General features: G+C 39.9%; 1 protein-coding gene across 1 annotated transcript in view; it reads right to left on the reverse strand.

The window, feature by feature from the left end:
• Positions 1-437: 437 nt before the first annotated feature.
• Positions 438-25666, reverse strand: part of Chrdl1 (chordin like 1) — a 124058-nt gene continuing 98829 nt past the window's right edge. Inside the window, 5 exon segments of the mRNA XM_059250817.1 lie at positions 438-5005; positions 8353-8442; positions 10816-10983; positions 16689-16898; positions 20189-20357. Coding sequence (XP_059106800.1) covers positions 4875-5005; positions 8353-8442; positions 10816-10983; positions 16689-16898; positions 20189-20357 — 768 coding nt within the window. The 3' untranslated portion in view covers positions 438-4874.

The following is a 25666-nucleotide window of genomic DNA, read 5'->3' on the forward strand; positions in this document are numbered from 1 at the left end:
GAGAGTTCTCTATTTATTCACAGGAAACCATGCAGCTGAGGAAGACAGTGAATTCTGAGCACTGTCACTCTGGTGGTAACTTTGTGCAAGCAGAAGTCCCTCTAGCAATACAGAGCTGGCAACAGCGGTGGCTGTGAAGATAATTGTGACAGAGACAGAAGGGACATTTATTCTAGCAATGCTATTGGTGAGGAAACACGATTTCTTTGCCTTCCTAGCTCTCATGACTGTGAACTTATGAATTAAATTAATAAAAAATGCAGTAACAAAGCCAGGTGGTAGTGCACACCTTTAATCCCAGCACTCGGAAGGCAGAGGCAGGTGGATCTCTGTGAGTTCGAGGCCGGCCTAGTCTACAAAGCAAGTTCCAGGAAAGGCACAAAGCTACACAGAGAAACCCTGTCTCAACAAACCAAAAAAAATGCAGTAACAGAAGAAAAGGTACACAAATTTTATTAATATGTGTATACACAAAAGTTCACAGAAAGAAAATGAAACCCTAGAAGGTGGTTAGATTCAGGGGATTATATACTGTCTTAACATAAGAAGGAGAGCTTGAACTTAAATTGATGATAAATTCTAGGAGAGAGATTAGGAAATGAATAAGGGAGGGAGAAATGAATGGATGCTGAAGACTATTTTAGTATGAACTGTCTGTTCATGCAAATTCATCTTGATGTTGATTTCCTACCCTAAGGGATAAGTCACTCTTCTGTCCTTGGAATGGAGGAGAGGTTACCTTCCTCAAAGGAAAATTTATGTCCTGTGTTCAGGCAGTTGTAGGTAGAATAGAAAAAATTTTCTGCAGCTATTGATTCTTAATTTTCTTTAGCTCAAAGTAATCCTTATGCTAAAATGGCACAGTTTTGAGAGGCATATTTTGAGCCCCTTCAAGAGTCAAAGCAAAGGATAGGAAAGATAGCTCAGCTCTCCTAGTGGACCTGGGTTTGATTCCCAACATCTACATCGAGGCTCATAGTCATCTGCAACTCCAGTCCCAGGAGATGACACCTTCTTCAGACCTCCATAGGCACCAGGCATGTACATGGTATGCAGACATACATGCAGGAAAAATACCCATGCACATAAAATAAATATAAAAAAGTTCTTTAAAAAAAGTAAAAGCAAGAAAGGTATAAAATGATGGGCAATGTTTGGGAGCAGGCAGGTCTTCTCTGTAAGCCCATACGAGGTGGTCTTTGCTGCTTTCTAAGAGTCGTGGTGGAAGTAGTAGGAGAGGTAAACGTCCTTCAAAAGGAGTTGACAGAAAAAGCCTACAAACATTATCTGCATATAGGAGCACAAACTTGAAGGACCAGGAGAAATGTGGGTATGAGTAATCATAGAAAATGGATAATGCAAGATGGAGCAATAGAGGTCTAGTTTGACTTAATGACTTTCCTTAATGGAGGTAGGGTGATATTTTGATTCATAGTGTGACATTCCAGAATAAAGGAAGTTGAGTACAAGGGGAATGAAATAATAGTGATATGATGGAACTAGGTGGACCTTGATAAAAATGGTCAACATCCGAAGCTAAATGCTCACCCAGGTTGTGGGTCAAGAGTTGTGAGTACTGAGAGCAGCATGGGATATAACTTTTAGTGCCCTGCATGAAACAGACTAATTCCCTTATTACCCATGGTCTTTAGTCTTGTCCTTTCTATAATCTCTCTCTCCTCTGTGTTATGATCTGGACAAATAGCTCCCCTATGTAAGACAAAATGCCTTTGACCCCATTTCTTTCTGGAGATGATTTCTTCATCATGTCTTTTCTCACTCTACTAGAGAGTTTCTCCAGTGAGTTCTCTTGAGCTTCTAGCTCTATTTCCTCACAACACCCCACACTTACCTCTGACAATCCACCCCAACTAGGCCTTTGTTCCAGTAACTTCATCTCTTCTCTTCTCCCATGTTATCAACATCAGTACATAGTTCCTGCCATATCACTAGACATCTCAGCAATGATTGACACTTTGGACTTCTCTCTTAAAATCCTTTCATATTCTGACTTAGCCTATATTCTGAATAGCCTGTATTTAGTTGGCATTGAAGATCTGAGGGAATTTAGTCTGGATCAACACATGTAACAAAATCCTTACACTGATCCCTAAACAAGCTTCGCATAAAAGTGCTGTGAACAGCAGGTCAAAATCGAGGTCCTCTTGAAACCTAAGTAAGTTGTCCAAGAGGAAGTAAAACATCAATGGTCATTCTAAGTGCCATGCCCACCCTGAATATCCATGGTTATCAATGAATACTCATTGGATACCAGACCCTATACTAATTATTTTACAAGTACTGACTACATTAAACCTTACTGCAAGACTTCGGGCAAAGAACAATAGTATCATCATTATCCCATTTTCTAATTGGGAAGACTGACAAATATAGTAATTACAGAGCTGGCTTAAGAATCTAGGCAGCCTTACTGCTAAGTTGACACTGCTAACTACTTGAGAGTAGCATGACAAGAATGTCAAGCTGATTGTGACACCAGTAGGCCCGCCATCATCTTTTACCCAATTGAATGACAGTCTTGACTGGAGTGTCAATCATATGACTTTCCTGTACATAATCTTTTTAAATTAAAATTTTATTAATTTAAAAATCCAGAAACACAGTGACTACATAAATAAGTACCATATTTGGGTACATGTCCTGTGAGAAAAGTGAAAGGGTAATACTGTTATGTTACTCATACTTGTTTACAGGAGCTAACTAGAAAATGGATAAAACTGCAAAATGGTGCTTATAGTCTTTGCTGTCCCAAGTGTTTATGATACAAATAAATACATGAAAAGAACCATATCCATTCTTCTCTACTAACTACAGGCAGTTTGACCTCTTTCCCCTCTACCCTACACTCTACCCAATACCAAAACACTGGAGGATTTCTACATTGACAGCTCCCAAGTTTCTGCTCCCACAGCACTTTGGAAAGGTGTGTCCCCGCACCTGGAGGCAAGAGACTATCTAGGGGAGCTCTTTAGGTGTTCCCTTGAGGCTAAGCTTTCAGAGAACACCTGGGTGGGAAGGCTTTGGGGTGAATCATCTAGCAGGGGAAATCACCGCTTTCCTTCAGGATCTGGTTACTGATCGCCACACTCTGAAAATACTGTTTCCCCTGAGAGGGAGGCAGCAGTGGATCAACACTGTCCCCATCATATGTTCAATAATGTTCTGTGGCTTTGCAGTGCAGGATGTCTTATGTCCCTCTTTTGAGGAGAATGTGTGTGATTGGCTGGCAAGAAATTTGTCCCATGAAGCCCTGGCCCCAAAGCCTGGTGTCTCTTTTGTGGAAACTGACCCTTCTCTGCCAGGTTCCCATAAAGACCAGACCTTTCACACATTTTTTTCCTATCGTGTTCTCTTGCTTCGTGTGGGAAATATGGGGTTTCTAGGTCCTCGTATTTCTTAGTACTTATTTGAGCTCATGCATGCTCCTCAGAGAGGACAGATCCAGAAAGCAGGCCTATGCTCCTTGCTAGGAAGTATTTATAGTTTTTCCACAAAGATGATTTCTAAAGCCAAGCCTCAGAAGGATAATTTATGCTGTGGCATTGGGCTGCAAATAAACATTTCAGGAGCAGCCTTGTCTAAAATCCCAGATACAACCTATGCTTGTGGACAAGGCAAGGCTAGTAGGAAGGTTTAGGAGAAAGGTCTGTGTCGGAATTCTCAGCTCCCTGAATGAATAGTAACTCTCTTGACAGAAGAACCAATGTTCAGAAGCTCACAAGGACCAAGTCTCTTTATAAAGTCAAATTTAAACTCCTGTAATCAGAGAAGTAAGATCACCCTTAAATAGGGTTTTAGAGTAATTCAAACTAAAGTGTCTGTCTAGGTGACTATTGCCTCAAGAAAATTAGTGAGCATTAGCTTATAAACTAGTGAGTTTTATAGCTGTGAAAACAAAAAAGATGAACTATTTTATTTTTATCACGTCTATTCTTCTATAGTTATGAATCTTCTACAGTTATGGATTGTTTTGTATGAATTTAGTTTTTAATAATTTCACCAAATCATACCTTCCTAATGAAGGCTCCATAGGTTCAGGTAAGGAAAGAGAAGTGATATTCTTAGACCAAGTGAATTCAGCACTTCAAAGTGAACAAGACCCTTAACTGGCATTCTTCACCCTACCACCACGGTTGATGACTTCAAAAACTGTCTTAAGGGCTTGAGAGCAGAATCTTCTGCATGCATTTTCAATTTGTTTTCCTGGGTGCCAACAACCTTCAACAGTATTTAGGAGCCAGAAACAATGGCAGTTTCATGTTCAGTGTGTGTGTCTGTTCATACATGTGTATATGAGATATGAGGATGGAATTTTGTTTTCAGTACTGAGAGTAGAACCCAAGGCTCCATATATGCTAGGTATGTGCTCTACAACTGACTGCCCTGTATCTCCACCCACTGGTAGGTTTTTTTTTTTTTTTGAAGAATGGAAGACACTTGAGCATTCAAAAAGCATTTCATACAAATGATTGCCCTATGTGACCCAACTTAAACAGAGCAGTTTCCTTCTCTTTCTTTCATATGACTAACTTTATGCATAGAATCCCTAAAAGTGTTTTTCTTTTAACCTTCAAATAAAATTGATTCTCAGAGAAACGAAGGGTGCACCAGGATGTTCTATCCCTTCTCCCTCCAGACATCGTTAAAGACTCCTCTATTCTCTTTAGAGGAGATGTTTGAGGACTGCATACTGCTGCACATTGAGGAAAAAGGTATGTTGTGGCTGGAGTGGATAATTTGACTGCGTCTGACTTTGGGGTTTTAGCGAGCTGTTGACTTAAGCAAAGTAAGCCGGCAGTCCAGCTGCAGCTTGGGTTTCCTTGATTGATACTATCCAATCCTGGCTGTTTTGTCTAACAGTGGCCCTTTTCAGGTCTCTCCAGGTACAAAACCTGGACCAAATCTTCCAGTTCTGTTCTGCACACCCGACTTGAACACATCTGGCTGAGCCGAGCTTCTCCTTCGGTGAAGATCTTCCACTGGTCTAAAAGGGAAACACAAAATGGCAAGAGTGTGTAAGATTAGAGCTGAACTAATTAGGAATACAACCATTACGCTTTATTCTTTCCTACATCCTTGTAGACTCCTCAGGGTATTTGAAATATGAATGGCAGGTGGTTTCAACAAAAAAGCACTCCCTCAAACACACACTTTTCTCAGGGCAGAGACAGAAAACAAGACATGGAGTTTTTACTTCAATCCATAGCATTTGAAAGATCCCCCAAACGAGACTCAATTGTTCTCCCATGAGTAAATCCTAAGTGCTATGTTTAGAAAACTTTTATGAAAGGATTTATTTAATTTTAAATAATGTGTTTAGGGGGATAAATACACGTGAGTGCAGGTACCCACAGAGGTCAGTAATATCACACCATCCTGGAGCTGAAGTCACAAAAAGTTGTGAACTACCCTGAGATAGGTACTGGGAACTGAACTTGAATCTCAGCCACTGAAACAGCTCCACCTCTTGTGTTTAGAATTTTTATAGTGTAGTCAGCATTTGCAAAATTTTCACCAGTCTACTTGCTTGCTCTACAGGTGGCTCATTGGCACCAATTAAAAAAATACCTGTGAACAACAATACCTACTGCATCACTAAACCACAGCTTGCTCTCTTCGGGCCAGACGTAATGGTTTGGGTGACTTGATTATTTATCATTGTTTTCTCCATTCCTCACTTCCTTTGCCAACAACTGCTCATCTTCATATTTCTCCTATATCCACATGCTGTCCTTATGCATTGTTGGCACCCTGAAATGCAATCCTATGGCTGCTCATAGTGTTCCATTCCCATACTAGTTCACAGCCCTTTCCGCTCTCAACTTGGCTGCATCGTTTCCATTGCCTATTTACTCTCAATAGCCCCTCACATTTCTGTTTATTCCTATGTTCATGGTGTTGAAATCTGGGGAGCTCTGAGCCCGAGGTTGGGAAACTCCTTTTCACCCTAAACCTCTTTTGAACCTCTTTGGATTCCCTACTCACATGAGAACATAGTGCCCTCCCCTTGAAACCTGATCTCTCTGCTTCTTTTTGCCTTAAATTCCTCATTTTCCTCTATTCTTTATGCCTCAGCACGGAAGTAGAAAAAAAGGGGGATGGATAATGTTTACCAAAGCCTTATGATGTGTTAGGCTATTGAGGCACACTATGTGTAGGAGTTGGGCTTATGCCATTGTCCCCAGGTTACTCCATTGGATCATTTTGATAAATTTTGGATCCCCAGTTATTGGGTATCCTCTGCTGCTGATGTAATAAGTCAATCAAGCCAATATAATAAATCCAGGTTTAATCTGAGCAGAGCAAAACAACTCCTATATGACTCCTGGGAAGGCAGGGGAGGAATAAGGAAAGAACAGGGCAGGTATAGCAACTAGGTCTTAAGTAGCCTGTAGGTGTGGTCTTGAGCAGCCCTGGGGAGGGGCTGACTCTTGGTGGGCTTTCTTAGGGGCGGGGTCTGGGGAGAGAGAGAGGTGAGGCTTCCACTTAAACACATTTCACTACACACTTCCTTTAGCTGTACAATGTTTGGGGCACACAATACCTAATTTCATTACTCATCCCCAATCCTAACTACTATGGGCACAGAGTATGTCTAAATCAGCTTTGAAGTCCTCTAAAGTTTATACTGTCTTGCTCACAACGTGAACTAAAATGTATTCTATGGTGAACTAGTAATTTTGAAAGTCACCCTAGTCTCTGTTTCCTTTACTCCTGACTCTTTTGTAGAGATTCCTCAACTGCTGCATTCAGATTCTCATACTGTTCATTTACTTTCTATTAATCTTTCAAAAGACATACAAAATACCTTACCAACTCCATTTCTAGTTTGCTCTCAGGCATCCTGATCAAAGTACATTCCAAGCAGATGTCCTTTTTCACCAACACCTGCTTATTCGTTAGCTTTTCATTGGTGAATGGCATTACTATCCATCCAATCTACAAAGTTATTAATACTGGAGTCACTCTATACTAATCCCCCGCCACACATCTATTTGTTGACTTAACCTTAGAAATATCTCTCATGGTGACCTATCCTCCCTTGTCTGAGAGACAGAAGAATGTGAGAACTTCCTAATTCAGTTTCTCACCAGCTCTGCCGCTAATGGTGCACTCCACTCCTCACAGTAAGACCCTCTTTCTAAAAGCCACATGTGAATACATCATTTACCTGCTTACTAACTAACCTCTACTGCTGTGCTTTAGACTAGAGGTCAAATCTAACTACCTAGCATGGCAAACAGGACTGTTCATAGTCTGGATTCACCAAGGTGAGTGCTTATTACATCTAATAAAGAATCCAGAGCACCACGTTGATATCACTGCGTTCTTGTATTGTGTAGCAATTCCCAATGTTACCTGTTTTGCATGTGAACTTTTTACTGGCTTCTTCTAAGCCTTTTGACTACTTCATACCAACTCTTTTCATCTTCATTGCACCCTATGTGGCCTTGGTGATCATTCCTCACCCCCACCCACATTTCTTGTTTGCTCCTGCCTGAATCTTCTCTTAGGCTGCACCCTCGCCCTGGACTGATTTCTTGACCTGTTGCCCAGTCACACCCTTTTCTTTTAGAAAGCACCTCCTCCCCGAAGCCTTCCCCGACTAAGCCCACCTGGCTCTCAACTTATTGTTCTTTGCAGATTTCCCTGAGCACTTAGGTATTTAACTCCTCACAGCTATTCTAATTCACACTGAAGGCCTATTCGTGTTCTGTCTCGCCCATTAGAAATTCCCTGTGGATAGAATTCTGGTGCCTTTTATTCCATTAGAAGTGCTCCCCACCCATCCCCACCCTGGTGCCCTGCAGTATCTAGTCCCTAAGCTCCATCTAGTGTAGAAAATGGGAGAGCTCAAGTCTGCAAGGATGCCTGGATGCTTTTAAAGAAACATTAGCACCTAGTGGTAGTTTTGTAAGAGCCAGAGAGCTCTGCTATAACACAGATTTGATATGCGTTCCATATTTTTGTCATCTTCTTCATCCCCAGATGCGAAGACTCCACAATTATACCACACCTGAAAACTTGTGATGCTTCCTTCAACTGTCTCATGCCTTGGTTTATCAGTTTAAAGACATTTAAGAAACCTTGACCTGAGCTTGTATGTGGACTATATCACAGTTTGTATTCACCATTCCCAAGCTTTTCCAGTTTGCACTCTGACGCCTCTTTGCTGTTTAGTCCTCCAAAAGAGAAATAGAACATCCCCCAATGTTGAAACTGAGCATTCTTTATGTATATTGAGAACACAGAGGGACTTCGAGTGTGGCAACGCTACATTTAAAAGCTAGAGGTGATTTCCAGCAAAGAGTAAAAGGAGGTTCCACTTACTCAAGGTGGTCCGAGTCACCAGCTTGAAATGATGGAGCTCCCCAAACATCCTCTTGGAGATCTTCTCAATGTGGAAGTGCTGGAGAATGCCTAGGGCCAAGTGCAAAGTGGAACAGGTGATGAAACATTTTCTATCTCTTTCTGGAAGCACGGACCCCCTTTTCTGCCCAGGCTGAGCATATAATCTCATTATTGGGGCTTAGGAGTATTGAGCTGGGCTGTGTAATGTACTTAACCAAGAACTTGGATAGCTCAAAGATTTTAATTGACTCCATTTGTTTCCTTGGCTCACTGGCCTCCCTTTAGCTTCTCCAGGGACTGGAGATAAGGGAGGTAATACTTCTGACCATGGGATCCCCTCCTTAGAAAAGCATGAGTACTCCTTGGAGCTTCTGTAGCCAGAGGCAGTATTAGAAATTCTGCCTTTGGCCATAATTTGGATAGAGTAGTTGCTGCCAAACCACTAGGCTGCCCTCCTGGCTAAACAATGAAAACTAGTAGTAGGACTGCAGGCATATTATTTGTGTAAATAGAGAAGCTACCCCTATTCCTGAATTCACACAGAAGTGCAAATTTTCCTTCAGGAAACAGTCACAACTCTTGGAGGCTTCTCTTAAAAATGAAACAAACCCCCAAATGGGTTTTATGCATTAGCCCACATTCCTACCTTGCCTAAATAGTTCTTATTAGAGGCAGGTAAATAACTGGAAACTTCCAAGTAGTTAAGGAGCAACTTGTTACCAGCTCACTTAAACCCAGAGGTCAACAGGGAAGAAATGAGAAAAAGCTTGGGTTTTGCTGTGTCCAGGAAGCATAAATCTTGATAAAAAGCTTTATTGTGAATAGAAGGCTATTGATATGTTCTACTAGCAAATTGCAATCCATTCATACACTTTAGTAGGGTGAAGGATATGTGGCTGGGTTCACTGCTTGAGAAATCAACAGGCCAGTTCTTAGTCCCAGAATAAACATGGCTGAAAAGCATATGTGTATCCTAGCATATTTTCTAATGGGTGGGGGAAAGGCATTCTTTAGAAAAAGCAAGGCTGTTGGGAGAAACAGAGAGAGAAAAGATGCAGTACACAACTACAGCAGTATTTCTGAAAGTGTGATCCAAGTATCACTTGCACTAGCATCATAAGGCTCTGCCTTAATCATGAAATGTTTATAATGTATCCAAGGCCTACTGAATTCTCATCTCTTGGACAGGACTAGCTAGCAGCACATTAGCACAGTTCTGTGCATGATGGTGGAGCACATACATGTTTGAACACTGGTTATTATTGTTGCTATTTTGAGACAGGGGCTCACTATGTAGCCCTGTCTAGCTTAGAACTCACTGTGTAGATCAGGATGACCTTGAACTCACAGAGATCCACCTGCCACTGCCTCCCAAGTGCTGAGATTAAAGATACATGCCACCATACCTGGCTTTTCAAGCACCCTTGAATCTTGAACAGGAGGTAGGTTCAAAAGGACACATCTTATTGTCCAAATGAAATCTTATCCCTACACTTTGATTCCAGGAAAACTTGACCAGACTAGATCATCACTAGTCTTGTCTGTACAGTATGGTGTGAATAGATGTGGGAGCACATTGAGTATTGAAAAGAACATTGCTTGTTGTGGTAGCTGCTGTGGGAAATCAGAAAAGCAACTAGATATCATGACAGGGATTGTTTTGAGTAAGATTATAATCTTCTTCACATTGTATGTGTGTCTTCTTCACAGAAGAGGTGTGTGTGTGTGTGTGTGTGTGTGTGTGTGTGTGTGTGTGTGTGTGTGTGGTATGCACTTGTGTACCACAGCACACATTTGAGGGCCAGAGAACAATTTACTTGGGATTGTGGGATTCAGTTCTCCCCTCCCACCATGTAGGTTCCAGGGATTGAACTGAAGTCATCAGGCTTATCGCCAAACTCCTTTACCTAGTGAGCCATCTCCTTGGCCCAAGACCATGATCTTTGTAAATGTAGGAAGGATGTTTTAAATTTATCTTAATCCATAGTACATGGTATAATTCCAGAGACTTAGCTTCACACTGAAAGAATGAATTTTCCTATGTTTTGAGCTTCATATTGGAAAGGGAGACTGCAGTTTATTAGTTTACAACATAGGCCATAGATTGGAACCACTTTGAGGATTTCAGGAGACATACTGATTGATTCACATGCCTGGCTCAGATCAACAAATTAGACTCTGGTGGTAAGACATAGGTATTTGATATAAAAATCAAACCAAAACAAAACAAAGGACAACCCTAGGGATCGCAACAGTTAATCCTTGATCTTTAGCATGGACAGTGTTAAATTTGCAAATACAACATCTGTGCTAGACACCTGCAGTTTTGAAGTAAAGGGATAACTTCTGACCCAAACACAGGAATATGCTGAAGTAAAATTAAGGTGAGTTGTCCCTTCTCTGCCCCACTTAGAAGCACAAATTGAATGCTGTTTTGCTCACCCTTTCGAATGGTCCAAACGTGGACCTCTACTTGAGGTGGTCTCTCAGTCTCCAGGGCTATTTTTCTAGTAGTCTCTCCATCCTCCATGAACACCGACTCATAAACAGGCATGGTTTCTTCTCCACAAAAGTAACCTTTGCTGTCAAAGTTTTGGCTTGGAGGTTCTTCTGGAACCAGGAAGCAAGTAGAGTTTTGGCATGGTTTTGTGAACTTCTGAATTTAGCCATCTCACTGTTTAGAACAGCTGACACTTAAGCAGAAGTAGACAGTCAACAGGAACATTTTTTTATAGAGACAATGTTCCGAGATTTACCTTACTAACTCAGCTCAGGCTGCCCCTCTAGCAGCCACCAAATCACCAAGACACATCTAAGCTCTCATGAGCTCACATGATGACAGAATCAGTGGCTCTGTAGGGCACACCCACAAACTGAACTGGATCTCCCTACAACAGTCACTGAGAAATGGACTTTGATGAAGAAGAGTATAGCCAGGTATAAATCTCTTAGGTACTTAAGGGCACACTGAATTTTCTATACTAGGGTAGAATCGTGTTCTGTCCAGCCCAAGGTTGCTAAGAGAGGCCCAGGATATGGGCTGACAGAGGGCTTTGGTTAGCTTTTCTGACATCATTTCGGTATACTTAGAAAATACTCATGACACTCATTTATGTGCATATACTTGCCCAACGGATCCATCCAAATTGGCTTGACATTTCTGAATGCTCTTTGATTTGTTTGTAAGAGGAACGATAATACCGGATCAGCACCAGTGCCAAAATCTAGATGTCAGATTAGTCATGTACATGCTATGCCAAATGAATGGTTGGGAGATACACAAAAAAATTGGTTAGATCCACTGTCTGTGGATCGTTTACTATGTATAGCAGATCACTGAACTTCAGCTCCCAGGAATAAAGGTACTAGCCCCATAATACTTATACCATACCCAAATATTGGCATTTCATACCAGACTCCCTTTGTCCAGGCCTCATATCAAAAAATAAGTTCCCCTTATTATTGGTGATAAGTTCCCAGATTATTGGTGAATTGTTCCTTTGATAGCTTTATAATTAGCACCTCCTTCAGGTGTGTGTTCAAAGTATGTAACTCAAATAAGGAATACTGAATAGAATTCTTTACATACCCTGAAAACTTTGAGACTTCAGAAGTTATCTATAAGAATATCTGAACCAACAGGGATAAATCCACTGAGGGTTGAATGTTTGGGGAATCTGTGGCTCATACTGACGAGACTCACTGTCGTCCAATCAGACATATTGGACTGGACATTGTAATCAAATTGCTGTTGTATGTCTCTTTTGGACCTGATTAAGTTTCCTCTCTACCTCTGCCTCCCACCATTTGGCACTGTGAGGACAAAACCACCGTCATCTCTTGACAGTTCCAAGTTGGATCACTCAGTTTGTGGATTATCTTAGACTCAAGCTTCCTTTCTCTCTTTGCCTTTCATTTTAGACATTTGATTACTTGGCAGAGCAGGCTTTTTTTTTGGTGATGTTAGGCAATTAAGGGCTGTGTGCTCACAGTTTTCAACTGGGAAGAAGGAGGTCATGGAATGTACAGGCACTTCTGTCAATTCAACTGTCATGTTTACAAGGAGAGCTTAGTTTCTTAAACTTTGCTCACTAGCTTAATGTTGGCTGTGGACCTGACATATGAAACCCAACCCATGATGGCACTAAAAGTACCTGTCAGTTGCTCAAAGTTCTCCCAGTGTTCTAAAGAGTCTCTGAGAAGTACCAAACCCTCCTAAGATCTGAATGTAGACAACTGAAGAAATCCACGAACAACAAAACCCCAGTAGTGACTCAGTCCTAGGTGAAACTAGAAGACATTGAAACAAATTTTGTTCTTAAAAGGATGTATTCACTAACACTTTGCACTTTTCATCTCAAGGCACTTCACCTCCATGCTGTCTACTCTCAGTTCCTTTCAGTGAGCCATGACATAATTGAAGTCATTTTGGGCCATGTCCATTTCCCATGAGAAAATTATCCTGTGACTTCTAGAACTAAGAAACTTAAACACCATTACTTTGGGAGGTGGTGATGACAGATAAAGATGTGTTATCTCATCTCAGGAAGCTCTTTAAAATCATAAAAGAGCCATTTAATGACCAAATCCAAAAGAAGTGTGTAAGGAATTCCAGGTATTAGGGCAGTATCAGGGTTATGAGAAGTGAGTTGGGGAATCTGTAGGAGTTGTGTGTCTTGACCAGTTCATTGGTGGACACTGACATGTAAGGTAAGGCTAGCCTCTAACAGAGCAATAAGAAGAGAGAGGTGGAATTTATATCCTTTACCTTGGCCTGGGTTTGTTACTGATGGAGCATGTTCCCATTTGTTGTGATGAAGTGTTTGGCTTGGTCACCAGTGATCTTTATTTATTTCTTCCCTACCGAAATAATTCATATTATTGCTCCTTTTTCTTTTACTGCTTTGTCCCTTTTCCTTTAGGTCATGTGCTATTATTTTAAGAGGCCACTGATGGTCTGACAGTCCTGTCTGAGGGCCCTTTCATGTCATCCAGGAGTCTATTCAAACATCACACTTCACTGACTATTTTTGACAATGTTTCATGCACTATTCACCATCTCCTGATCTTGCTCTTTCCCCCTTCACAGTCCTCATCACATGCTAAAATTACATCCTTGATTAGTTATCATTGTACTTCTTCACTACAATGCAAGAACCAGGCAGTAGCCTTTGCCCGTCTTGTTCATCTCTCATTCTTCAGTGCCTGTGTTTGCATGCAGTAGGTTCTTAACATGCATTTTTTTAGCTTGAATGCAGGGCACACTTAATGTTTTGCAGGTGCTGAATATATGGAAAAGGCCTCCTAAGCCATGTTGACAGTGACTCTTGGGCAATACGACCCCTAAGAGTGATTTAAAATGCATACACCCAGGTCTGGCTCAGAGAGAGAAAAGTCCACAGAATGAGAATGGAACTGTCTCTTTCCATGATGCCCAATGGATATACTAGCTCAACATATCTGATTAGGATGGAAAACAGTAAAAATAGCTCATTCGGGGAAACTGGTTAAGTCAGTCAGATTCTTCAATATATTGACAATTGGGATTCTGGCGGGTGGTTTTTAAAACAACAACTTTTATTATGTTTTCAAATGATGAAAGTAATACATGTTTACTATTGAAAATTTAGAAAATACAAGTGAAAGAAGAAAATAGGAATACTTGGTTAAGTCAGTTATCCAAAGACAATGTCTGTAAACATTCTGTCATAATCCCTTCCAGGCTTTTAAAAAAATCTAAGCACACACAAACTTTTTCTTAACACAAAAATTAAGTATAATACACATATTTTTGTAGCTTGCTCTTTTAACTTAATTATTCCATGCCCGCCATCTTGGTCTATGATGGTTTTAATGGCTACATAATATTTCACAGTAAAGTCATACCATAATTTAGCCATTCCCTTATGAGTGAGTTTTCTGATTGTTGTCAATGTTTCATTATGCACCTTTATGTATCTCCATTTACTTTCTCAGGGTAAGCCCAGAGGTGGGGTTGCTTATCTGGATGCTTTCAAAACACTACCATCCTGAGAAGGAAATTCTTTTTTTTAAAGCGATGCATACTCTGTGGCTCTCTTTTTATTTGAAATCACCCGTATGAATAGAATCCTAAGCACAGTGTGAAATGAGATTCTGTCTGAAAATCAAAGAATCAAATCTGAAAACCTGATCTTTAGTGTTTAGGTAACTATTCATTTTTCCCTAAGATTATCCTATATTACCCTTTAAGTGTAAATGTTAGACCTTTGGCCAAAGAGAAAAACATCTTGGGGGATTGCAACTGACATTAAGATTTGTGGATCAAATGAGACCCCAACCTGGGAAGGGACTATAAGTCACCATGTTTGGGTGGCTCTGATATCCACATCATTCCTTGAATATGTTCCCTGCCTATCCCTAATAGGCACACATCCTCCTGAATTTCAGTATTTTGATTTCTACTATTTGGCTAGCTCTTGTCCTTTGTATCCACATTCTATCCCTGTCCCTTTCACCATGGAAGATGAAGGGCATTGTAGTTATCTTAAATTATTACTTCCCAAGCTTTAATATACTTAAAGTAGAATCACTTGAGAATCTTAACTGCAGATTTGGATGCAGGGCAGGAGGAGGCCTGAGAGTTAGCATTGACAATTAGCTGCTAGGTGCTGCTGGTCCACCAATCACATTTTAAGGACAAGACCATGAACCAATGTGAGCATGCACCAATTGTTCTCAATCTTTTCTGTATATCAAAAGAACATATCTGAGGAACTTAAAAGAGTCCCTAGCCCAGGTGACAATTCAAATCAGTTAAATCATAATATCTGGAGATGGGGCACAGGAAATTTTAGAAGCTCCCTGGGGATTCCAATGTGCAGACAATTTCAGGAATCACAGACTCAGGTAAAGATTCTCATGTACTTACACTGAATGTATGTTTGCCTGCAAGGTAGGAAAGACTGTTTAATGGAAGGGATAAATGATGTATCCATCTCCATTGTAAAAAGTGTTTATTTTTCACTTGTGTTTACATAAATTCTTTACAGAAGGCCTAAGAAATGAAGAATTAATGTACCAGGGAATGGCTAATTCATTGATGGTGGAATTCTGGGTTTGGGGCTGGGGCGGAGTTGGGTGGTCGTGGTGGTTATAGGAAGTCACTTGCTTTAACAATATAATTTTGAAGAAAAAGAAATTGAGACTCAGAAAGTTGATGAGGCTTGTTCTTGATCATACAGGAAAGCTGTAGCAGACCAAAGTTACAATGACATCATTATAGATGACATATTTTTTTTAAAATCTAGCTCATGTCTTAAAAACTACTGTTTGAATAATTTGTCTTTTAAAAAAAGATCATCTACATTTTCAAGTAGAAAAGACAGTGGGCTGGAAGTGACCTGAGTTTAAGGCCTTGACTGTCTTATCCATTAGTTTCATGACATTGGGAAAGTCAGTTTATACACGACACTGTTCTTGTGTTTAAAAGAGAAATAATATAATTATAGGATTTTGGTGTTGGAAGGTAGTGAAGGGGAGATAGAGTTGGATAATCGATATTAAAACACCATTAGAATGAATTTTTTCTACTTTTCTATAGCACAGTAGGGTTACCATAGCAAAACCAATTTATGAGAAATTTCAAAATGACTAGAAGAGTCTGGGGATAAATATCAGAGGAGATGGAGTGACAATTACCCTGATTTAGTAATCATGCCTTGTAATATATTACTTGAATTATCATACTGTGCCCATAAATATATACAGATACTATGTCTCAAAAAATTAAAACACAAAATCAGACAAAAATATAAAAATGGAGCACAGTGATAAACTGCTTTAATTTTTCACATGGGGCTGATAGGGCCCAGATACATATGGATCCGGTATATTTTTAAGGTCATATAATGACTTTAGATTTGGACTAGAACCTAATCTCCCTCCACTGTAATTCATGCATCTCTCATATGAAAATAGTACTGGATTATGGCTAGAAGTGAATTAGTGATTTAAAAAGTGAAAGATGTGGCTGTTTTCCTAAAACAGTGATAACATAAACTCTCTAATTTAGAAAAGCAAGAACAAGTTAAGCAATTTGGCACATGTGTGAAGTTGCAGACAACAAGAAACTCTCCAGAATATTTCTGAGTAGTCAATTCCTTCAAAGCAACCATCAGTCTCTCAGAAGAGGAAAGAATGAAGTTCATTTTTGCTAGAACTACTATCATTAGAATTATATGACAGGTCATTTATGTTTCTGATGCACAAAGAAAATCGAACAGGACTCTGTGTGGATCCCATTCAACCAAAGGCAGGTCCTCCAGCCAACGCACCTTTTGCCTTTTTACCTGGACACACCTTGCAGCACTTTCCATCTATTTTTTGAGGGTACTTGCAGGGGTATCGACTGGGGCAGTGGATTTTCTTACATTCTTGCTTGGTGACATTACAAGTGCATAGCACACATTCCACAATGCCAAACGCCCGTAGATTTGGGTGCCAGGACTCTCCGTGAGAATAGGTCTTTCCGTTGGAAACACACACTGAAAGAGAACACAGGAGTAGAGAGAGAAGATGGGTTACTAGTCTTAGAATACCATCCATCAGTTCCTTAAAATATCAAACATTCTTTGTTTCATCATGGCAAGAACATGCATTTACAGAGGTAGTCTTTGACCATAATGCTGTTTGAGTGACAAGCTACTTTCAACAGTTATCCATATGCCTCTGCAGCAGCCTCTAGAGTCTCACAAATAGTCTGAGAAATAGTGGACATTCCGCAAATAGTTTTCCATGGGGTAATAAATAAATTCATGAAAATGGAATTCTATTTGTCCTGAACATCTGATAAAGAATCTCTAGTACAGTGTAGTATTTTTAATATCTTGAGTGGCACAGAAAATATGTGTGGTCTAAGTAGTTATGCTTCTGGATATAATAATTTCCAAAAGAGATTTGCTATCCAGGAGGGTTAGATGAAAAACTAATTCTCTTTCCAAATGGCCAGTTTCATCTATAGCTTGAATCAAATCCATTCAGAATATCAAATGCTGCAAGAGTCTGACTTTCTCACATAGATAGATGAGCATAAGATTTAATGTTGACAGACTATATTTTGGTATTAGGAAGAGGGATGCTAAGACAAGAGTTATTCGTGAGGTGGTAGCCTTTTATGCCTCTAATCTTCAGGCATTTTTTTTCAGTTTCCCATTGGTAGTGGCTACAGCAAACCAAATCAATGCTTGCCTTATAGATAGACATCTTTAGTCTCTCAGTTGTTGATGGAGAAGTATAATCATTGCCTCTATGTTTTCTGAGATATCTTGAAAGAGCATATATCAGGACTACAGACAGAGGGAACCTATGAAGGAAAGGGGACACAGAACATCCTTCCAGATATGTCAACCTTAAACTTATTAGGCTACTACTATATAGCATGGAGCTAGGTTCCAGGGAAATAAATGGACAGGCAGTGCTGGGAATGGAGAGGTCTGAGAATGAATGTTCTCCATTTCTGAATGGCTAAGACTGTGGATATTTCAAGCGGTAAGTGGGTCTTAGTGTTGCTTTCATTATTTCCATCACCTCATATCCAAGGAGATCTGTCGGCATCTTAATCAATGTTATCTCTAGGGTAGGGTGTATCTCTTTGGGCAGGGCTGGGGGGAGACATATTCCCACTTGGGGCGTTTCTAGGAATTGACTGATTTGGCTGCAACACAGACTCGGAATGAATCATTAGGCTATTTCTTTCTCATCAAGTCCACTGGGTCACATTAAAGAATATGAAAGATATTGGCTGTTTTTTATTGTCTTTTGCAAGAACTGCTTGAGTACTGGGCCCTCTAACAGGTCAGTCTGTGTAAAGATTTCCAAGAAACTAACCTGGAGAAGATCCCAGTGCACAGAGAGTCTCAACAGATACCTAAAGAGTGAGGCTCAGAGCTATGAACAGAACCATAGAAATCAGGCAAGATGTGTTTCTCTCTTGCCTACACTTTTCTCTCTCTTCCCGACACAGTAACACTGTTTTCTAGACCATTTTGAACAAGTGGGTACAGAGTTGGCCTCAAGAACAGTTTGGCAGGATTCAAGTTTAAAATGGAAGAATCTTGTTGCTTTTCTTCTGTGATTTTTAACAAAGAGCAGAGTGTAAATACCACAGGGGACCTGTCACTAGGGAGAGAGCTCAGGAGAAGGGTGATCCATACTCCGGGAAAACAAGGCAGGCAGCACTACCTAAGATAAGCTTCATCTAACTTCTTCTAAACATTTAGACTATAAGAACAGTCCAACCTAAGCAGAATCCCACACTCTGCAGTGGAATAAAATGCAGCCCTTAGAAGGGAAGACAGCCTCCTCCCACCAACAAAATTCCAAAAGACGATTTTGAATCATCCAGCTGGGGTTTGGGCGTTAAGGTGAAGACAAGAAATTCTTCAGTGAACTCTAACAGAAAGGTCAAAAGAGGAGGGATGTATCCAGATAAATGTGGCAGATGAAGAAATATGAAGCAGCCAGAGCTTTTGTAGGGCACTGAGGCAGTGAAGGGATGAGCCTCTACTGTGAAAAATGAAGAGTTCTTAGGGAAATTATGGTATTTAGGACGTTCAAAGTCTATTTTTGTCCTCAATCATTTTTTTAAGGATTTGCAATGCTTCCAAAGCAAATAAAATCTATTGGGAGTAATTTAGGATTGAAAAATCCAAATGTATCTTTACCTAACTCTTCTTCATTTCATAAAGTTCTATCAGAAAGCTTTGGAACTTAAAAGTCATAAATTTCAAATAAAACACAGATCAATAATGCATATTTCTAACCATTTTAATAACCAAAGTTTTACTAAATTGCATTTAGAGTTTTCTCTTAAGCCTGTAGATTTTTAAAATTGATGTTTTTATGTATAATCTGAAATTTACATGTAACTAGTAACAGATGTGATGAACTAGCTTTGGCTTGACCAGCTCTGTTGAGATTTATCCTAGGAGTTCTTTGCAATGGATTGTTTTTCACCAATGTTATTCATTTGTTTAGTTTAATAATTTACTTTTATCCTGTTCAAAAAATTGCCTTTTGATTTCTTTTTCTCTCTAAAGGAAACAAAACATGATTGTGGTTATGTAAAAAGGAACTAGTTGAGCTTTATTCCAAAGAACTGATTGACAGGCTATCCAACAAACTTAGCACCAGTCAATATTATGCTTTTCTCTTCCTCCCACCTCTGCTACTGGAGTTGGGGTTGTGGAGGCCAGAAGAGAGAAAACTGGACCAATGAACATAAATAGATGCTTATGCAAACTCATGCCTGAATGGACTACAGTGTTAACCTGTGCAGTGGTCCTGCTTCTCAGCCAGGTGGTTCTGGATTTCTCACTGGCTCACTCAAATGGAAGGATGATCTCCTCATTTGCTACACACTGAATCAAAATCTCTAAGCTTGAAGCCAGGAATATTTAATAAGAGTCACAGGAGAAGGCTATTTAACACTTAACTATTGAGAAGAGCTTTCAGAAGTATTTGGCACCAAGTACCTTTGAATGTTGGGTGCCCTGCTTATTAAAGATCAGGGGATTTTTCCTAACGACCTCTAACTCCCAGATGCAACAGAGAAAGTGCTAGAGGTTGCTTCATAAGCAAAAAGGGCACTTGTGTATACTGTTCTGGGTGCACTGGTAGAAAGTCCTACAAGTCCTCTCGAGTCACTTGCTGATACTCACTTTGAAGACTTCACATTTAGTGGTCCACATGTGAGTATGCACTATTTATGGGATAAAGGGTCCTGTCCTAGGTTTGGTCTCTAAAGATCAGGCATGCTGTGGAGGATGCCCTTTACCTTGTCCATGTTTGTGCTTGTTATTGATGACAATCTGCACGATGGTTCCTGATGCTTGCTGGGAATCCATAAGAGCTCCCCGGTGACTTCTCCCCCCAGGAAAGCGAGGAGGACCTCCAGCTTGTCTGCTTGGTGGAGGGTCATAGGGAGAACGGAGGTAAGAATGTCTCTATAAATGACAAGAAAAAAAAACAGTCCAAAACAAGTATCAACAATGAGATGACAGGAATTGAGTTATATGCACCAGCAGCAATTCAATGAATTGATTTTTAGTGATGAGCTCCGATCTTAACTGTATGTCTTCCTACATCAGCAAAGGTAAGGATGTGACTGTGAGAGAGCAGCACTTGCAATATGCTGAGATTTTCCTCTCTTCTTGTAGATTGGACAAGATTCACAGAGAAACTCGTGAGGAAGAAAACAGCCCCAAAGGCTAATGCGTCTTCCTGCTAAGAGACTCATATTTCCCAGTTTAAGAGTTAGTCTGCAACACAAGGCAGAAGGTAGCAGGTCACAGGAAAAGTCCAAAGTGGTGTTTAAATTACGAGTAGAGATGCTTGTCGGGGAGGGTTTGTGACCTGGGTCATGAACAGTGGGTAGACTTTTTTTTAATAGGCAGTTTGTGGGGACTATTCCAGGCAGAAGTTTCCAAACTGAGAAGGTGTAGCAGAGAACAGAGAGTCCTTAAAAGGGAACAGTTGAAGGATAACATTCCAAAAGGGGGTTGGAGCCAGATCAGGAGGACTTTAAATGACAAGCTAAGGGGTAAGTACTTTATTTGGTAAATGATAGAGGTGGGAGTATGGAAGCCTTTTGAGGGATTTTTTTTAAGTAGAGAAGTGACTTAATCAAGAGGTTTTTCAAAGCATTACACCCTGTTATGTATTAGTGAACTGGAGAAAAGGGTGGAGGACAGATAGGGTCACAAAACTGTATAGTGAGAGTGTAAACCCAGGCAATGATAGATAACACAGCAGAGCACTTCCCTGATACAGAGCAGCGATAGCATGCAAGTTCTCCGGAGTCAAGGACTTTGTTTGTTCACTGCCATAGTGCCTAGAGTAATGTGTAATATCTAGACTATACTCGCCCGTAGCTGCTAAGTGAATAAAAACACTTTCCCACTCTTGTGGGACTAATAAAGCAATCACTATTCTTTCATCAAGAGTTTAAGGCAATAATAAACTCAACTATTTTCCTTGTTCTTTGGCGCTGAGGTAGAGGGCAGGTAGAAAGGGATGGCTGGAATAAGAATAAAACCTTAAGGATTAGAGCATTAATATGCACTGTTTTAAGGGCATTTGTTATGGGTAAAGAAGGGAAAGCCCATGAAAAGATTTCACAAGCAGTTAAAAAGGAAGATCCTTAAATTTACTTATTTAGATAACAGACAAAATGAGAGAGTCAGGGTATCCTTGACCCAACTTACCATAAGACAAACTTATATTGTTATGTATCATAAGCACATCTTTTGAAAAAAAAATTGCTTTGGGGGAAGGGAAAAGTGAGCAGAAATCGGAATAAAAGGACTCTTTTTGACTCCTGACAGAAAATATTATTCTCTGTATCTAAGAGCCCACTCTGGCACATTGCCTTAACAATTCATACAAACAAGAATTTGCTCCAATTTGTTATCATGTCCATGGATGGGATTCTCAGGGCAAATAGTTCTCATTCCCACCATGGTTTATATGTCTCTTTTTGCCATAATCGGTAGCATTCCACAAAGGCTATTCTCTCCTTTCTGTTGCTTGACAACATTTTGCCAAAGTAACAAGGAGAAGAAAGTTTGCCTGGTGAGTGTCCCACTGCTGCCGAAAGAAAGGTGTTCAACAGCAATACAATTAAAAATGCGTTATGGTCTCTGATTCACAATTGTGAGCACAAAATGTAAAACTCTTCTTTAGCACTAAGGAGTAGTATGGGCTATGGTTTCAAACAAAGAAGAAAACCAGAAGCATCAGAGATTTTGAGCAGAGGACCTTTTGTAGACTGCTTAGCCCCACATATTCATCTTAAAGTCTTAAATGTCTCCACATTTGTCCCTTGGCTGGTGCTATGGGTTAGGGAACCTTTGAGATGTGAAATCTATCTGGCAGAGGTGGGTCACTGGATGTGGACCTTTGAACTTACACTTCCCTCCTGTTCCAGTCTGGTTCTCTAAATCTTGGTCCAGCCACACTATGTAAGGAACTCCAATGATTGCTCCTGATACTACAAATTGGTCCACTCCTGCCACCATGCCTCCTCTGCCATGCTGGGCTGATATCTTCTGAAACTGTGTGTCAAGTAATCTTTCTTCCTAAGTAGCTTCTGTCAGCTATTTGTCACAGCATAAAGAGAAGTGACTAATACATCATGCGAATCTTTTGCTTTGTAGGTAGAGAAGCTGAGAAGAGAAAGGGAATTTATCCAGAACAACAAGGTTGAAGTTTTGAGGATGGAGTGGTATTGGTAGCATTTAGAACAGAAATAGGAAGAGGAAGAAGAAAAGAAGTAGAAAGAGGAGGAGGAAGAATGGTTAACAACCTTTTAGCTAAAAGCTATTTCAAGCAGAAGGTCTTCTAGCTGTGGTGTTTACCAGCATATACAAACGAAACTCTACCATGACTGCAATTAAGGGTTACCAAAGGAGCTGTTCAAAATGCAAGGAGCAGGTTGTCACTCCCAGAGATTCTGCTGGGTCTGAAGTGAGGCCTGAACTTCAGGAATTTTATAGGCAGAGGTAGGGAATCACAGACATAAAGGGTTTCCTGTGGGGCAAGAGGTTGGGAGGTGATGGATGTGTAAATGTTTTTTACTTTTTATACCTTTTGAGATTATTTTGTAATTTTAACTTTTCTCCCCTTTCCTCCCCCCAAACCCTCCCATATGCTCCTCCATGCTCTTTTTCTAATTTATGGCCTGTTTTCATTAATTGTTAGTGTATGCAATAATCTATATGTGTATACATATAGACTTCTATATATTACCTATTTAGTCTATATAATGGTTGTTTTGGAGTCCATCCTCTGATCAAATAAAAAACTTCAGAGGCCAATCTACCTCATAAATATGAGCATAGAAGAAAAGCCTTTAAGACCTTATAACTGTAAGTGAACTTAGAGCTCATCTTAAAAATTAGTTGTGAAAAGGCTGCCTGAGTGGAGAAAAAAGGCAAAAAAAAAGTTTGCTTGAAATGTGATTTTTTTTTCTCCTCATTATTTTCATATTTCTGACTTACTAACTTGAAGGTCTGAAAACTTTGCTCAACTTTTGAGGTGGGTTTAAAATAATCCTTTTTCCATTGGGAAAAAGCTCCTCCATTGCAGAAGCCCTGCAGAAACTCATTCCTCCATGCTCTCATGTTTAAAAGATGAAGGTTTTGCATGGTCTCACTCATATAAGAATCTAAAGAATTGATCAAATGTAGAACGTGTTACTGGGCAAAAGTAGTGAGGAGGAGGGGATGGGGCAAAGGTGAGCATTAAGTCTTACTTAGACAGCTGATGGGGGAATGTCTTTATGTATGCTGTGAAAATATGTTGCTCTGATTGGTTGATAAATAAATCCACTTGGCCTATGGCAAGGCAGCTTAGAGGCAGGTGGAATCCAAACAGAGAGACAGGAAGAGAAAGGAGAGGAAAAGGAGACGCTGCCAGCCAATGCCATGAGAAACAAGATGTAAAGTACTGGTAAGTCACAAGCCATTTGGCAACTTATGGATTAATATAAATGGGTTAATTTAAGATATAAGAACTAGACAGCTAGAAGCTTGCCACGGCCATACAGTTTATATGTAATATAAGTCTCTGTGTGTTTACTTGGGTCTGAGCGGCTGTGGGCCCAAGCGGGACTGGAGAAAACTCCAGCTATAGACAACAGCAAGAAGATATGGCATTCTATTGATTATACAGAACAATAATGAAGTACATATTGCACACATCTAGAAAAAAGAATACTGAACGCTTTCACCACTCACAAATTATAAACGAGGAGATAGGTATGTTTAACATGATTTTAACACTACACAGTGTATATATACATTATTGAAATACTACACTGCACTGATAAAATTTTACATATTAGTGAATTTTTAAAGAAAGGATAATGGGATGGGGGTGCTCAGCGACTAACAACATATATTGTGCTCTTGCAGAGGATCTGATTTTGGTTCCCAATATCCATGTCTGGTGGCTCACAAACACCTGTAATCCCAGATCCAGATCTGATACCCTCTTCTGGCCTCTATGGGTATTGTACTCATATGTACAACCCTTCCCCCATATATATATATATTTAAAAATATAAATAAGATTTTAAAAAAGGGATAATTATTTATTGGTAATATGAAAAACATTAGGGTCTCAAAAGGATCTTTAAAGGACATTTTGGTTCTAATGTTTTACTGTGGATTTGTGGGATATTACCATTGGAAGGAACTGGGCAAAGGACATAGATATCTCTGTATTAGCTCATGTAGATATCTCTGTATTGGCTCTTATAATTCTAAGTAAACTATAGTTACCTGAAGCTAAAAAGGAATTTTGGTTTGAAAGGTGTCTTCAGAATGTGTTATAATCCACACAACCACAAAATCGTTATATCTCAGTCACTACTAGCTTACAGTCCCTAGCTAGAAGAACTTTTAGGCCAATCTCCTTACCAAACATTTTTAACTGGCTTTATTATTTTAACAATTGAAAATTAAAAACATTTTACACTGAAATTAAAGAGCCCCAAAGTCTATACCTTTCATTAAACCTTTATACGGCAAGAATAGGCATTCTGATGTTTTCCAACAATGTGACTGACAAGTAGATTGTTATCTGTTTCATGCTATCTCTATGCTGTTCTGGCTAGTTTTGTGTCAATTTTACACATACTAGCATCATCTGAGAGGAGGGAGCCTCAACTAAGAAAATGCCTCAGTAAGATTGGGCTGTAGGCAAGCCTGTAGGGCATTTTCTTAATTAGTGATTGATATGGGAGGGCCCAGACCTCTGTGGGTGATGCCATCCCTGGGCTGGTGGTCCTGGGTTCTATAATAAAGCTGGCTGAGCAAGCCATAGGGAACAAGTCAGTGAGCAGCATTCCTCCATTGCTCCTCCTGCCAGATTCCTGCTCTGTTTGAGTTCCTGTCCTGTCTTCCTTTGATGATGAGCAATGATACTGAAGTGCGAGCCAAATAAACCCTTTCCTTCCCAAGTTGCTTTGGTCATGGTGTTTCATCACAGCAATAGTAACCCCAATTAAGACATATACCAAACTTTTTCACTATCCTACTGGTAAATTTAATGTCACTTAAAAGTGTGGGTGACAAAACTCAGAGTCCATCCTCATTTTTATTTCATTATAACTTATATACCCCTTCAATCAACATGTTTATTTATTGGGTGCCTACTATGTGCCAGGTATATACTTTCCCATTACTATAGATGCTATGTATTACTCAAATCATATTATACAGTATCAATCCACCTTAGAACAAATTAAAAT

Source organism: Peromyscus eremicus, chromosome X, assembly GCF_949786415.1.
Source record: "Peromyscus eremicus chromosome X, PerEre_H2_v1, whole genome shotgun sequence".
Taxonomy (NCBI): Eukaryota; Metazoa; Chordata; class Mammalia; order Rodentia; family Cricetidae; genus Peromyscus; species Peromyscus eremicus.